Here is a 16,174-nt window from a genome sequence, read left to right on the forward strand (position 1 = left end):
CTATATAGCTGTTAACAGACACGTGTTAAGATGAATATACATTGTTGCCATTTTCTTTAAGCTCTTAGCTTATTGGTATTAAATGGGGTATTCATTCTGTACATATTTGGCCTAGTATAATAATACTACCAAATATATATTTGTCTTTCAAATTCTAATTAGAGACATATAAATGAATAATGAAATTCGTCACCAATATCATTCAAGTTACACATTTGGCACACCTTTTGTCATTTACTGGGATTCGTCGCCATCTACATGTCTCGACTGGAAGAAAATGATTGTAAGTTCAAAATTTTAACAAGTTATTGTAATGCAGAAAGTTTATAAATAGTTCCAAACTGAGAGATGGATTTTTGAAAATGCTATTAGTGGCTCCTTTGGAAGAGGTTTCTGTTGTTGAAATCCAGGCGTGCTGATAAATATCATTCTATTTACTTTTGATAACAGTTTTAAATCAAAATATGCTTTCAAAAGTTTTGGATTTCCAGCTGAAACTCACTAGCCGAAGATAGTGAAAAATTCTCTCAAAATAGAGTATCCATATATGCTCACACTTGCCAAACATATAATCGTTGAATAATAATTTATATATTAAGAGGGACAATTTTGACTATTTTCTTGCTAAAACGATGTAGTTATTCATCTGCTGAACCTAGTGATTAGTGAATACTATACTCTATAGTGAGCCTATTTGGTAGCGATGGGTCAGGAAAAGAATTAGTAACGTGTTTTGAGAAGGGCACAACATATTGGAATGTCTTGTTCCTATACACTGTAGGGACTTTGGGTCGGTTCATCAATAAAGAAGGTTGGGGAGCATGACTCAGCTAATTAGTGTACTCACTGAGTCTGTCTAATGGAAAGTCTGTCTTTTGACAGACCATCTTTTGGGAGTGGACCGTAACAACAGGGGGCTAGAGGAATGATGTAATATACACTGAACATGTAGTCAGTTTCAAAATGATCCGGACCATGATGTAAGTTCAAAGACGTTTCCCGATCAAGTTACCACATGAACATGAGGATCAGAGGATAAATCATGATTTTGCATCTGTTCATAGTTCCCAAAATAGAACAAAGACGATAATTTATTTATTTATTTATTTATTTATTTATTTATTTATTTATTTATTTATTTATTTATTTATTTATTTATTTATTTATTTATTTACCAATCAATGCTTGACTGTGTAGTCATTGTTTTGTATGTTATTCTTTATTTTGTCTATCATGTCTCCTCGAGTCAGGTGGGCTGAATGCAATATTGTTTTTCTAATTAAGTCGTTTGTTAGTTAATTAGCATTAGGTATTGCACAATATGGCTTCAGTTTAGAGGGTTTCAGTTAGTCTATGTCAGATGTCATCCCACGTGGCCTGTATTTATCTAGGTAGGTGAAGTTCATTCGATTGTGAGCATTCACGCTTCACTGGTTTGTGGGCCTAGTGTGGATTATTGCCATGTCCTTCTTTTATTGAGTAATAGTTGTTAGTACTGTATATCTGGCCTTTACCCGAACATTTTCCAATGGAGATTAACATAGGATTTACTACCCCCGACAAGCCCAGACAAATCGAGCGAAACGATACGACCGTGGACCACGTGACCCACCCCGCACGGAGACAATGACCTAGTGACCTACTATTGCGGGGAATTTAATGACACCGTACCTTTTTTGTTGAGCGGGGCATAAATAGTGCTGAATAAGTCGCCACAAAAAGAGCTATAGAAAGAATATGTGTACATACCGCGTCAAGACTGATTTAATCACTATACGAGTATTGATCGTTGTGGTTGGATATTAATGGAGGTATTTTTATTGTAGACGAAAGGAAAGCAGACCAAAGTGACATTACAATTCTTCTTTGTGTACCGTTTTCCTATATCAGGTCGAATCGCGCAAGCGGTAATAATATTTAGAGAGATATACTGGGAGTGTTATCTTTTTTCCCCATTATTTAGATAGTTCTATTTCCTCACACACAATAAATGTCTGAATATTCGTGGAGTGTGGTATGCATGCCACCACCCAAATCCAAGCAACGTTACGGCGATGAAGCCGAAATCATATCATCAACAACCACGTTCACATGAAGACCCGCCTGTGTGGAAGATATCGTACGTGCATTAAAGGAAACATTCATGCAGAGGTACCCGCTTTTAGTATACAAGCATTATATTTAGCGTGTGTGAGGTAAAATGTTTACGTCACCTCGCCAATATTTCAGTAACATAGTGGAAAATGTCTTTCACAAAAGATCCCTATTGTTAAAGTTTCTCGATTGTGTGAATTTATATAGGTATTGTGGTTAGTTCTGATCCGGGAGGTTTTTCAATAGTTGTCAGCACATTATATGACACTAAACATGTTATTGATAGCGCGTGGCACGCGTCGCAAAACGAGTCATGTGAGGGTTACTACCTCAACAGCCAAATCAAGCGGAAAGAACAGAGCCGCTGACTCTGCGACTATAGGGAGTTTCGAGGTATTGAAAAGACCACGCACCAAAGCTCAGTGTATATTGTCACTGTCAGGACTATCAAAAAGCTCGTGATACAAAAGCAGGACATCTTTACAGTTAATGTCTGTCTCGATGGAGCCGGGTGCTTGTGGCAATACCCAGATAAATTATGATCATGTTACTAATAGTTTGTAATGACTGATTTTAACAGTGAAAATATTACTATTTGTTAAGTAATCATATGAATGACAATACAACATAAAGCAATAAAATCTTTGCAAAAACTCTTGCTTTTGTATTCACAAAAAATATATCATATTGTCATGACTCCAAAATAATGAATGTCCATTATCATTCTCTAATGATAATGATGGGCTGTCCCTACGAATCAGGGGTGTCTATTTAGTTTAAATGGGCGTTTGACATCTTCAACCCAGTCAGGTCTTGTTAGGAATGTGATTGTTGATGTTATAATTTCGATTTCTTCGCCGTAACATTGTCTGTGCTTAGACGGTGGTATACATGTGTGCGTTCGCCGTAACTTTGTCTGTGCTTAAGCGGTGGTATACATGTGTGCGTTCGCCGTAACTTTGTCTGTGCTTAAGCGGTGGTATACATGTGTGCGTTCGCCGTAACTTTGTCTGTGCTTAAGCGGTGGTATACATGTGTGCGTTCGCCGTAACATTGTCTGTGCTTAAGCGGTGGTATACATGTGTGCGTTCGCCGTAACTTTGTCTGTGCTTAAGCGGTGGTATACATGTATGCGTGTAATAGAAATGTGAATGACTGAGACGTTTTGTGTGTATGATAAAATATTATAGCTTTGTGCAATACCGCGCAATATCCTTATGTCGCCGCAGGCTAAGGGAGTATATTCTTAGCCCTTGTATAACTCGTATGCAATATGTTTCTTGCTTTTATTACTCGATCGGTGTCATATAACGGGGTCTCTAGTTACAATTTACACCGCAGATGTTACTTTTGTGGATGGTGGGGTCGACTCCGAAAATTATTTTGTGTTCCCCCTCGCGTGCTTGGGGTGTCGTCCGCAGTTGTCTGGATATAGGCTGCCGAGGGTCGAAGGTAAAAAGGTCAGGGGTCACCGGGGTCGGGTCGTTCCGCTGCATTTGGAGATGTAGTAAAATCCAATGTTAAATCTCCATTGGAAAATGTCATAGTAGCAGCACAAAACAAATATTGTGTGCAATGGGGCTCGCGTGCGGGGTGGTGTGGTTGTTTACACAAGCGGGACTTGTTGGGAATGTGGTTAATGAAGCTGTAATTTCGACTTCTTGCCCATATCGTTGTCTGTGACGTGGGGGAGGTATACATACAACACTCCACCAATACTGAGATATTTGTTGTAACCAATAAATGTCTAGCTAGTTCATGATCAGTTTGGTAGCGTCGTCTCTTTTTCGTTTGCTGGCATTACAGCTTATAGACACTACTCACACGCCATTGTACAGCATGCTCTTTAGTGAGCAGTCGACTGGGTCTGTCTCAATACACCCAGAGTTTTGGGCTTATGGGATAAGACGAAAGAGTCAGACTTGACCTGTAGAGGACATCCAGGGAATCGAGCTCAAAAGGCAAATTAAATTGCACCCAGTCTGAATCATGGGACAGATGTTCGAGTTTCTGATCTAATTAAGGAATCATCTCCATGCAGCTTCAGGCCCGTAGCTTGTACCATTACTGAGAGAAAACCAAACAACATGCATGAGCTATATATAACATATTGTTTTACTGCTAAAACCATAATGTAAGCTAATATACATTCTTACAGTGATATATACATATACAATTTACATATACAAGAAACTGAATTCTATTCAGTAAAATGTCACTATAGGAAAACCAACGCAGAGTTCCAAGTTCCATGTAACAAATTTTCGACGATTCCAAATTCCATGTAACACTTTCAGCATATCAGAAACACTTAATTCTTCTGGTCATCACCATTCTCATCCTCATCCTCATCCTCACCATCTTCATCATCTTCATCATCATCATCATCATCATCATCATCATCATCATCATCATCATCATCATCATTAGCCATGTCAGAGGCAGAGTCACTTTCCGCCACCGCGACCCTCGCTGCTTCGGGCATATCTATACGAGTCAGGATGCCTTTCATTCTGGGTCTTAAAAAGAGTTTAATTTTGTTTTTTTAGCATTAATGGATCCGTGGAAGGATTCATATTATCCAGACTGCGCAGAATTGGTTGAAACAGAGGTGACTGTTTAAAGTACTGAGTGTATTCTTACACGCAGCTGATGGTATTCACCATTTCATTTTCCCACAGCTGCATCATATATCTGTCCACCCAGTCATCCGTTAGACCCTGCTGCTGGTACTTATTTCTCTTGAGTTTCATCACGTCATGACGCAAGTTGTACAACCGCTCCCAGATGCATTGCAAACCCACGTCTTGCCACTCCTCGGCTTCCTCATCAGCGAGTGGTGTTGGCTACTGCTTCCTACCACAACGTCGATGATGTTTGACAGCAGGACTACCTCCTCCACCTCGACCAACCTTCCCGGGGAAGCCTAAGTCATTGACACCATCATCATCACTGTCCATCTCATCATCATCACTGTCATGCTTTCTCTTTGATTTTAAGGTAGTATTTTCTGGACACCAATATTTGACATGGCGCTGTAGATCGTACATGTTATCTATCAGCACCCCGCAATCAGCACAAGCCTTGGCCATTGTAAGTAGACCCTGACTGCTGCTACTACTACTCATGTCAGAATCCGTGTCTTCTTCTTCCCGACTGAGTTGATTACGATGATGATCGTTTGAGCCCTCTTCTTCTTCAGTAGTGGCCAGCTTGGGATGGGGGATACTATTTGGCGAGGCACCCCTCACTATGCTGCTGGTGGTACCTGTGAACTGCTGCCCTTTCACTGTACTCCGAGCTTTAGTAGCACCTTCCTCCTTGGTGTTTATAATGTTCACGAGCAGACGGCCCTTGTCATTCTTCCTGTTAGGTTTCAGATCAATAGTCAGTTGTCCAAAAGGTTGTTCTGCAGCCCGTTCATACATGGACATAAAGCGATCAATGTTTTCAGGGAAGATTCTATGAGCAAAGACCTTGATTTGTTGTCTATCTATAGGCGAATGAAAAAGTGTGACATAATGAGCATTCAAAGCAATATCTCTGGATTCCTTACCTCTCGGAAACAGGTTTTGTACAAGAAGAAATATCAGCACATTCTTGTGATGGGAGGTTTGGGTAAACAGTCTGGAGATACGATTGTCGAGTTTAGCTTCAGCCAGGAAATCGTCCAAGACCAATACGTTGCACTGACTAGCATCAAAGTAATCCTCCTCTAATATATCATAGGGATATCACAAATGTCACTATTCGAGACGATTGCTCCTTTATGGTCTGATATAGTGGCTGCCACTGTGTGTAACACCAAACGATACGGTCGGGTAGGGGTTTGATCAAGCAGTGCTGAAGCAGCACACGGTAGGTAAACACAGACTTTCCACAACCACTGGGTCCAACTGGGTTCAAACTTGAATCCCTCATGTCTGTCCATATCATCCGAAGGAAGAGGAGGAGGCGTAGGAGGAGGTGGTAGGACGTGAGTTGTTCCATGTCTTTGCTTCTGATGTCTTCGTAGGTTGTCTTTCCGTGTAAAAGTCATCCCGCAATCTGAACAGGTGGTCGTCTTCATGGATTCTTTTTGTATTGTTTTTGGCACAAGAAGAGGAGGATGACGTCCTACCCGTCTCGGGGTATGAGTGAAAATGGAGCTACCCTGTTGAGGCCCTTTGTTTATTCTAAAGATATACCCCCACAGCAGGTCATTCAGCTTCTCACGGCAATGATACAGCTTCTTCTTGTGTGCGGCCTAAACATGTACTATTGTTATGTGTACTCTTCCACGCCTCTGAATAACATCCATGGTGAGCATACCCACAAAAAAGTATTACTAAGCAGATGCTCTATCAAGCACCCACGCATTTTGAATGGCCTCATCTCTGAGAGCATTGAGAAACTGTGGTTTTAAAACAAATGCTACGATAGGCATGTAACTGGCAAAAAGACTTTTCCAAACACCTACAGTAGTCCATAGGGGATGAACTAAGCCTCGTAACACTGCTAGATAGTTATTTCTATCATTTCTCCTTAGAAAACGACGTTTTCATATCGAGTCACTGGTAATCTTCCTTTTAATAATCTACTGATGATAGCATTGACAGCAAGGACCTGTTCTCTGTTCATTTCTAAGATGTCTTGTCGAATTTCCTCAACATCTTGAAACATTAACATGGATCCAGTGAGAAGACATACAGCGCGTAACCTCCGTGGAACTCATCTCTTGAGATGTCTACCCGATTGAGACCTCCACCGTCATCCGTCAACCAGCATCCGGTGGATCGGAATAGGTTAACAAATGCCGGGATGAAGGCTCCTCCAGTTGTCTCCCCGAATTGTAGTTTCATGGGACCGGACTCGCCCACGATGGTCCCATCGCAGAACAATACAATTTGGGATAAGCCCCAGTTGGAAAAGTTGTAGGGATTCTTATGGTAGTCACCCATCCCTGTTGCTTTGGCGGAGATGAACCCCACTACGATCTTATTAGGACGAATCCCTTGAAAAATGTTATCCCACGCAAAGCTGGTTTGACCCTTGACGATGGAAAACATCTTAACTTCCGTCCTGCGATATGGGTATTTCGCTGGGGTCTTTGAGAGCGCCTCATTGTGACCCCATATGACACCGGGATTCACACACACTTTCATTACCTTCAGAACTATGTCTTCAATGTGAACCACATACGAGGTGTCTGTTTTTGTTGCCATGAGCATGAACTGGGGTGTAGATCTATACAATTTTACTTGTACGTCGACCTGGTTCAGTATGTAGCGTTTCATCTGAAAAAGGTCATGCATCAGGGGGGATTCGAGGTCAAATGTTTTACTCTCGGAAGTAAACTCCTACCTGGCGAACATCCCCGTATTAGTCCCATTCGGGTCAGTTACGTCTAACTCTCCTGCTGAGTCTTTGAAAAACAGTTGTGCCTCCATTTTTGTCTTGCTGTCAATGTAATTGGTGTCCAAAAGCGTTTGAATGATGGACTTGTATGGATAATGATTGGTGGTGGAGTTAACCAAGCGCCCTTGCAGCCATACGTCTACTTGAGAGAAAAGGGAATGAAGGAAGAGGTTAATGGGGGCGCATTCTTCATCACCCCCCAGATTCGTGTTGTCCGCATGAGTTATCTGACATACAAGGAAGACCTTCTGAGATCGATGTATTCCAACCCGTTTTGACCACTGATGTGAAATTCAATCGGTGCGGATGATGACAGTGGTGACACCGGACGACAGTCTTGTAAATAAACCTTTTCAACGGCTGTTTGTGTGGGTGGCAGGTCGAATAAGGATAGTTCCGGGGGTTGTGTTTCGGTGAAAAACTTGGGATCATTCGTTAGTGCGGTCATGGTTGACTACTTAATAGTCGAAAATGTCCTTGATGGTTCTCTTCCGTCCCAGCCCGCGTTTGTTCTTCTTCGTTTTCACTTCACCAGTGTTCTTGCACTTTTTCTTCTTTCTCTTAATCCCCACAGCGGTCACACCCCTACCAAGATAGTTTGTTTTCCTTCTTTTACTTCTTCCCTTCCCAGTGAGAGTCCGTCCTGCACTGGCCCTTGTGCGACGGTGTCCTCGTTTTTTATTGATAAACCCCATTGCGCTGATAGAGACCGAGCTCGGGTGTCGTCTAATCTCTGCCTTAGCTTGATCTACTACCTGTTCACTCGGGCTCACTATTCTTATGTCCCTTTGTGGAATGGTCTTGTCATCCGGTGTTAATAATATCGTCTATGTGGTAGAAGAGGTCGGAGGTCGGAGGTAATAGGTCAAGGGACGATGGGTTCCGTTCCATTGTGATCATAGTAGATGTGGGCTTGAAACTGATGGTGCCGACTCTTATGCGCTGATATGGTTGAATGGTTGAGTCGCTGCCCTTCTTCCTTCCCTCTGCAACATCACCATAGAAATTTCGCCACATAGATATATTTGGAATATATAGACCATCATCGTTTTCCTCTTTCCCTCCATAATGGTGTTCTATTAAGCTATCAGACATTCCTTTCTCGATATATATATATATATATCCTGAACCAAAAAAGGGTACCGTCTCAACTGAAGCGTCAGCGATGACACATCCGTTAAGAATGTGGTTGGAGTGCCGCTTACGTCTGTTACGTATATGTCAATCTGATGAACAGTGTCATTGACTAGTCGAATCCTGATGTCATACGGCTCAACTATTTTTATGTTCCACAACTGCCCAACGCTCGATGATGCTGACCTTACACTTCGAAGGAGAGGTCGACGTTCACCATCAACAATGATCGGTTCGCATATGGAGCAGTAAATGTAGAGCACGTCATCTGTTACTTTGGACTTTTTCCCACCCTTTGCCCGTTTGGCGTAGAATTCCCTTAAAGCAACAGTCCAGTGCCCATCCAACTGTAGCGGTTGTTGTAGGTATACGGAGAACTTGTGTGGTTGGTTGTCTGGGAAGTATAGGACACTGTTGTTGCTATGGGCAACTATCCATTCGGTCGTCATGGTAACTCGTTATCTATCGTTTCTCCTCACTTCTTACAAATAACTTGGTTCTTGTGTCCGAGCGGTTGATTCAACTGTGTTGGTGAATCGGGCTTTACGTGATCTCTTTAACGTCAACCCACGAATTGAATTTCGCTGGGAAACCCACCCATTTAACAAGCGCCTGCTTAATGCCTTTCTTATTTCGGTTGGTCTTCACTGTCCTATACTTCAGAATACTCTCTATCCGCCAAAGTGCTTCCTTGGGATCTTTATGGAATTTGTTCAATTCGGATTGATAAAATGTACCTTGGATGGGATCTGACTGTAAATCTTCAACACTGTATATAGGTATCCCATCACGTCGCTCTCGATTCACGACTTTGAAGACCTCCTGAGTCCATTTCTCTTGGTACTCTTTTTCGAAAGCTCTTTTGCTAATGGATAGTCGTACGAGGTCTCCTACCTTATACGCATATCTGGAGGGATGGTGGTGCTTCAACGATGATTCTCGCTTTATCTCTCTTGCTTGAGGTGGGGTTGATATTTTACTGTCGTACATATTCAACCATATACGGGCTTCATTCGCGTGATTAACGTCGGCTGGGGTTCTCCCATTCGGGAGTGACCTGTGTGGACGCTGGTTATAATTGTAAACAATGTCCTATAGAATGTTGGTGTATCTATAGGTCCTCTTGTATGTGAAATATCTGTATAGAATAGTTCTCAACGTTCTAATAAAACGCTCTGCGTAGTTGGCTTTTATATCATCGTTTTGGGTAACAAAGTGTTTGATGTGAAACCGTCTATAAACCTTTTTTACAGCATTATTTTAAAATTCCCTGCCTTTGTCTGTCCTCAGTGTGAACGGTACCTTCGACCCCATGTTTGTGAACAAGGATTTCATTGCCCGAGACACGTTTTCTGATGATTTGTTTTTTATCGGTTTGATCCAAACAAATCTGGAGAAACAGTCAGTGATAATAAGCAGGTATCGTACTCCATCATTGCTATCTGCGATGTTGGCCACATCACAGTCGGCGTCTGCTTGGATCCCGACTCCACCGACTATAACCCTATTTCTCTTGAATCTTCTCTGGGGTGTTTTGTGTAAGGTGTAGGCGTCTTGCTCGTTAAGCCACTTCCTCACACGTGATGTCCTGATTTGGGGATGATTTCTTTTCAAAGTATGTACAAACTTTTGACACCCCCCAAACGCACCGGGTTCTCTTGGTTGATAATACTTATGAGCCAGTATCTGTTCCATGTTGTTTCTTCCCCACCCTGCTTGTGATCCGCCTCCTTTCCGTCATCATCAATATACAACGATATAGCTGTTCTTGCCAATGATTCGTTTTAAACCCCGTATCACGATAGTCCTTGCATTCATACTTTAAATAATACAGTGGTGATATAGCGCGTAGACTGGGAATGGCGTTTATGTGGTCTCTACACTTGGTAATAACAGCTTCTTCGTTTATAATGATTCGGGTGATGGCATAGGCCAACGTCAATAGATAATGCAGTGTTAGTGTGATAAGACCCGATTCCATTGTTGATATTGTACTATGTCGTCATGCCTTTCACGGTAGTCCCTGCATTCGTATTTTCAGTAATACAGCGATGAAATAGTGCGCAGACCGGGAATGGTTCTTACATAGTCCCTCCACTTAGCAATAACGGATTCTTCGTCTGTAGAGGTTAGTGCTTCTTGGACTGCCTCGCGTTTCGTCGATTTCAAGTCTTGGAAAATGGAGTGAGCATAGGCCAACGTCAATAAATGATGCAGTATTCGTGCAATAAGAACCGATTCCATTTCATGGATGTACTATCTCATCAAACTTTAGGTAGGACGATGTCGATGGTGAACAAAGTCTCCTTTCTCGTATAATAATGATGGGCTGACCCGAGGAATCGGGGATATCAATATCGTTTTCGTTTAACGCTGTTGTGAGATCTTCTACACAGGCGAGTCTTGTTGGGAATGTGTTTGATGATGCTATAATTTCGACTTCTTCCCCATATTGTTGTCTGTGAGCGGGGGAAGGTATACATACAACACTCCACCAATACTGAGACATTGTTGTAGTAACCAATAAAATCTCTAGTATATGAACACAAATATTCTATTTTTGCTGTTCCCACAATACTTCCCAATATCGGTGGAATAATTGCACAAGAACCATACAATATTTCTATACATATCATTGCACGGAACAACCCCTATTGCATTGCAACCACCACCACCACCACAATCCGATATGACTCATGGTTGTTTAGGTTGAATACAACACAATTGTTGACTACAGTCATTAACGTCGTTCTCACAGTGAAAATGTATACAAATATTGTATGCGTGTGGTTGTTGTATCCATCTGGGATAATATCGGTGAATAGTTGCACGAGAGCTGTTCAACATTGTATATATATATTGTTATTATTATTTCACCCTAGCAACAACCCCATTAATCACTTTGGGGTGTCAATTGCATTGTAACAACTCACGTCACGTGGTTACGTGGTTACGTGGAAACTAGGAATGTAGGGTTATGATTAACACTGACGTCATATCCGGTATGTTGTTGGTTGCTGTGTGTTTACAATTCTTCCCCAAAACTGTGGACTATAAGTTCCAAATGGAGATTAAGAAATTTACATGGATGCTCTTTGCTTTCCTTCTGAGTATACTTTCTGCCATGGGTAAGTTCAGATTGTTTCTATAAAGATACCAGGTTCCAAATGTTCCATGAACGTTCATAGACATTGTAATCTCAGCTGCATGATACACTTGGTATTGTGTTGATGAAGTGGAGTCATTAATGTTGTCGATAGACGGGTTGATTATGACCAGTTGTGGATTGACGCAAAATGTGAAAGAATGTGTGGCAATCTTTGGGCTGAATGTGTGGTAATATGTAGTATAAAATCCCTCCCCTCCCAACCACCACCTCCACCACAACAACAACAGACAACAGAAGTGTTGTGGAATGGGTCTGGAGGTCTGATCCATGATCGCTTTTTTTTTTAAGAAACTGACAATGACTATGCGAGAAACACGGGTCACACACCTGCACTTGCTTTTTTCCCCTTTGTTTAATTGTGCAGGTGAGGATTCCTGCCTATTTGGCAACGTGAATGGAACAGTCAAAGCCGAATGTAGAGTGAGCAACGGGTATGTTTGGGCGTCCACGAGTCGTCCTACAGCAATGTGACATCGGTCTGTATGTAGTCGAGTGTAGAACAAACAGTATGGTTACTAAGCATCGATCTCAAAACGTCCTAGGGACACGATGACATCATTGATCATGAAAGTCAGGGACCACAGCGGCTCGGTCACGTTAGTCTGTTTCGAAAAGTAGGGATTCCTGAAGACCAGTTTTCACTCTGCTCTTCGAGGGGTTCTGGTGATGCATCTAATGTGTGTTCTGTTGTTTTGGTCCACTTATATGACGGAATTCAGCCGTACTAGACTCTCCAGTGATATACGTAACTGTAATACGAGGACGCATCAACCAAGTGACCAGCCTATCATGTGTGTCGCTTCCTTCACTAAGAACTATTCCTCTTACGAAAAGCACAGTTTGCTGAAGAACATCACTTTGCGTTTCTTTAGGGTTACCATGACACATGAAATTTTAAATTAATATTTATGCATTGTGTTTTCTTTCTTTCAGAGCTGCAGTTGGGATAATAGTGGCAATCATTGTTGCGATCCTCATTGTTGCTGTAATTGTTGTCTGCAGAGTGAGAGAGTGCTCCTCGGAGGTGTTCTGTTTCGGTTGCTGCATGAGTGAGTTAACTTTAAGAGAGTTGGATACAAACTATGAAAATGTCACGAAATTGGTATGATTTTGTAGAAAAATGTGTCCCCAAATCTAATTATGTTATAAAAATAGAAAGTCACCGAGGCATTTGTTTTACAAGTGGCGTCCCCTTGTAACACCGTCTGTAAACAGTAATATGTCAACATAAGTTCTTACAAAAGTAAATTGTTTACTTTTACATCCAGTATGTGAGTGAGTGAGTGAGTTTAGTTTTACGTCGCACTTAGCAATATTCCAGCTATATGGCGACGGTCTGTAAATAATCGAGTCTGGACCAGACAATCCAGTGATCAACAACATGATCATCGATCTGCGCAATGGGGAACCGATGACATGTGTCAACCAAGTCAGCTAGTCTGACCACCCGATCCCGTTAGTCGCCTCTTACGACAAGCATAGTCACCTTTTATGGCAAGCATGGGTTGCTGAAGGCCTATTCTACCCCGGGACCTTCACGGGCCACATCCAGTATGTGTTATTTATAAAGATATTTCAGTATCGATATGAAATACAGCAGGAAAATAATTTTTCAGTGTAGTATGTTGGATTTGACACATTAATTAACTTCTAAAAAATAATGATTCGTCAATGAATAATAAAATGATTTTTATAATCACAATATTTCTTATATAGTAAATTAACAGTAGATTAATATTCAAAATAAAAAAAAAAATGTTTCCAGAGGGTATCAACATTTTCTCCAATTAATAACTGGAGTTAACTCTTATCCAGGTTTACCTCAGGATAATTGCTTGTGTGGCCAAAATGCCTTGATGTATGATTAGAAGGGACATAACCGCGTAACATAAAACTAATAGATACGTGCTCCTACTGTCACATCCCGTCGCATACGGTAAGCGCACAAACAAAGGCATCCTACCACTGTTGAGAGATCACTGTGTGATGAAGACTCACGGTTACCTCTTGAACTGGATTCAAGATATGAGGACAAATATCATGTACCTCAGCATGCCGATCAAATTAAGAGAATCCAGCATTATACCTCGTCACTGTGAGTAATCTAACCTCGGCCAAACACTGAATGCCACCACGCTATAGCAAAAACTCAACAATTCCATTCTTTCGTTTCAGAGTGTGGATGACAACAAACCGTTTTCTTCAGCATCTTTCTGCACCACCTGTACTTTGTCGCTAAGCCTTTATTCTAACAACGAGAATCAATTCTACCATATTCAGACTGTTACATCCACCAGAAAATTCATGTACATTACAACAACACTGTTATGCTATGATTACGTATTTGGATGATGCACTTGCAATGGCAGAGGCAACCCCAAGCAATTTACATTCTCTTTACACATGGACCGTCATACTAGAGTAAATACTTTTCTGTCGCTGAAGAGGAACTGTACATCTTGAACTGTAAATCTAAGGTAACTGTATTGCCATTTTTGTGTATGTATTTTTTAAACTCTATCGTACACTGCAAAATATGTGTGTATTTCTGGAATAACCTTTATAGTTCACTACTTTTCATTTTAAGGAAGATAACTTATTTTGTTATGGATTTGTAGTTGTAGTTTCATAATAAACTTTAAAATATAAAACGATTTTCTTATTTTTTTCATCTCATTGTATAACATTGTAAATTTGGTATGTTCACATGAGTCATACAAATCTATTATTTTTATCATTTACATTTTTTCTATGATGTTTAACATTAAAATCGTGTTGTGATATTCGTAATTTGCAGGAAGCTCTTGCTATAGTTCTGTCTTGTAGTGTCTTTATGAACTAGTAATGATTTTATATTTGCATAGTGACACAGAAATTTTGACTATGGCAGTGCCAGTTTTCTCGAAATATGTCGTTTCGAATCCCGAATCTGAATTTTTTGTTCGTAGTATGTATGTATGTATGTATGTATGTATGTATGTATGTATGTATGTATGTATGTATGTATGTATGTATGTATGTATGTATGTATGTATGTATGTATGTATGTATGTATGTATGTATGTATGTATGTATGTATGTATCATGTATCATGTATCATGTATGTATGTAGCATGTGTGTATCATGTAGCATGTATGTATGTATCACGTATGTATGTATCACGTGTGTATCATGTAGCATGTACGTATCACGTATCACGTATGTATGTATCATGTATGTATCATGTACCATGTATGTATCATGTATCATGTATGTATCATGTATCATGTATCTATCATGTAGCATGTATGTATGTATCATGTAGCATATATGTATCTATGTATGTATCATGTATGTATAATATAGCATGTACATATCATGTATCATTTATGTATCATGTAGCATGTACGTGTCATGTATCATGTATGTATCACGTATGTACCATGTATCTACATATCCATGTATGTATCATGTATCTATGTATCCATGTATGTATCATTTATCTACGTATCTCGTATCTACGTATCTGATACAGATCTACGTATCTTATCTACGTAAGTTCAGGTTGTTTCTATAAAGATACCAGGTTCCAAATGTTCCATGAACGTTCATAGACATTGTAATCTCAGCTGCATGATACACTTGGTATTGTGTTGATGAAGTGGAGTCATTAATGTTGTCGATAGACGGGTTGATTATGGCCAGTTGTGGATTGACGCAAAATGTGAAAGAATGTGTGGCAATCTTTGGGCTGAATGTGTGGTAATATGTAGTATAAAATCCCTCCCCTCCCAACCACCACCTCCACCACAAAAACAACAGACAACAGAAGTGTTGTGGAATGGGTCTGGAGGTCTGATCCATGATCGCTTTTTTTTTTAAGAAACTGACAATGACTATGCGAGAAACACGGGTCACACACCTGCACTTGCTTTTTGTCCCCTTTGTTTAATTGTGCAGGTGAGGATTCCTGCCTATTTGGCAACGTGAATGGAACAGTCAAAGCCGAATGTAGAGTGAGCAACGGGTATGTTTGGGCGTCCACGAGTCGTCCTACAGCAATGTGACATCGGTCTGTATGTAGTCGAGTGTAGAACAAACAGTATGGTTACTAAGCATCGATCTCAAAACGTCCTAGGGACACGATGACATCATTGATCATGAAAGTCAGGGACCACAGCGGCTCGGTCACGTTAGTCTGTTTCGAAAAGTAGGGATTCCTGAAGACCAGTTTTCACTCTGCTCTTCGAGGGGTTCTGGTGATGCATCTAATGTGTGTTCTGTTGTTTTGGTCCACTTATATGACGGAATTCAGCCGTACTAGACTCTCCAGTGATATACGTAACTGTAATACGAGGACGCATCAACCAAGTGACCAGCCTATCATGTGTGTCGCTTCC

At 40.8% G+C, this 16,174-nt stretch overlaps 2 protein-coding genes across 2 annotated transcripts in view; one reads left to right on the forward strand and one right to left on the reverse strand.

Annotated features, from left to right (window-relative positions):
* The window catches only part of LOC137259760 (phosphatidylinositol 4-phosphate 5-kinase type-1 alpha-like), a 367,781-nt gene that overhangs the window by 112,977 nt on the left and 238,630 nt on the right, over nucleotides 1-16,174 (reverse strand). The gene's annotated exons all lie outside the window — the stretch shown is intronic.
* LOC137259769 (uncharacterized) lies at nucleotides 11,609-14,445 on the forward strand. The gene is made up of 4 exons (XM_067797381.1): nucleotides 11,609-11,753; nucleotides 12,159-12,225; nucleotides 12,728-12,843; nucleotides 13,970-14,445. The coding sequence occupies exons 1-4, from the start codon at nucleotides 11,630-11,632 to the stop codon at nucleotides 13,978-13,980; spliced, it is 318 nt and encodes a 105-aa protein (XP_067653482.1). The 5' UTR covers nucleotides 11,609-11,629; the 3' UTR covers nucleotides 13,981-14,445.

The sequence above is a fragment of the Haliotis asinina genome, chromosome 13 (assembly GCF_037392515.1).
Source record: "Haliotis asinina isolate JCU_RB_2024 chromosome 13, JCU_Hal_asi_v2, whole genome shotgun sequence".
In the NCBI taxonomy this organism is placed as follows: Eukaryota; Metazoa; Mollusca; class Gastropoda; order Lepetellida; family Haliotidae; genus Haliotis; species Haliotis asinina.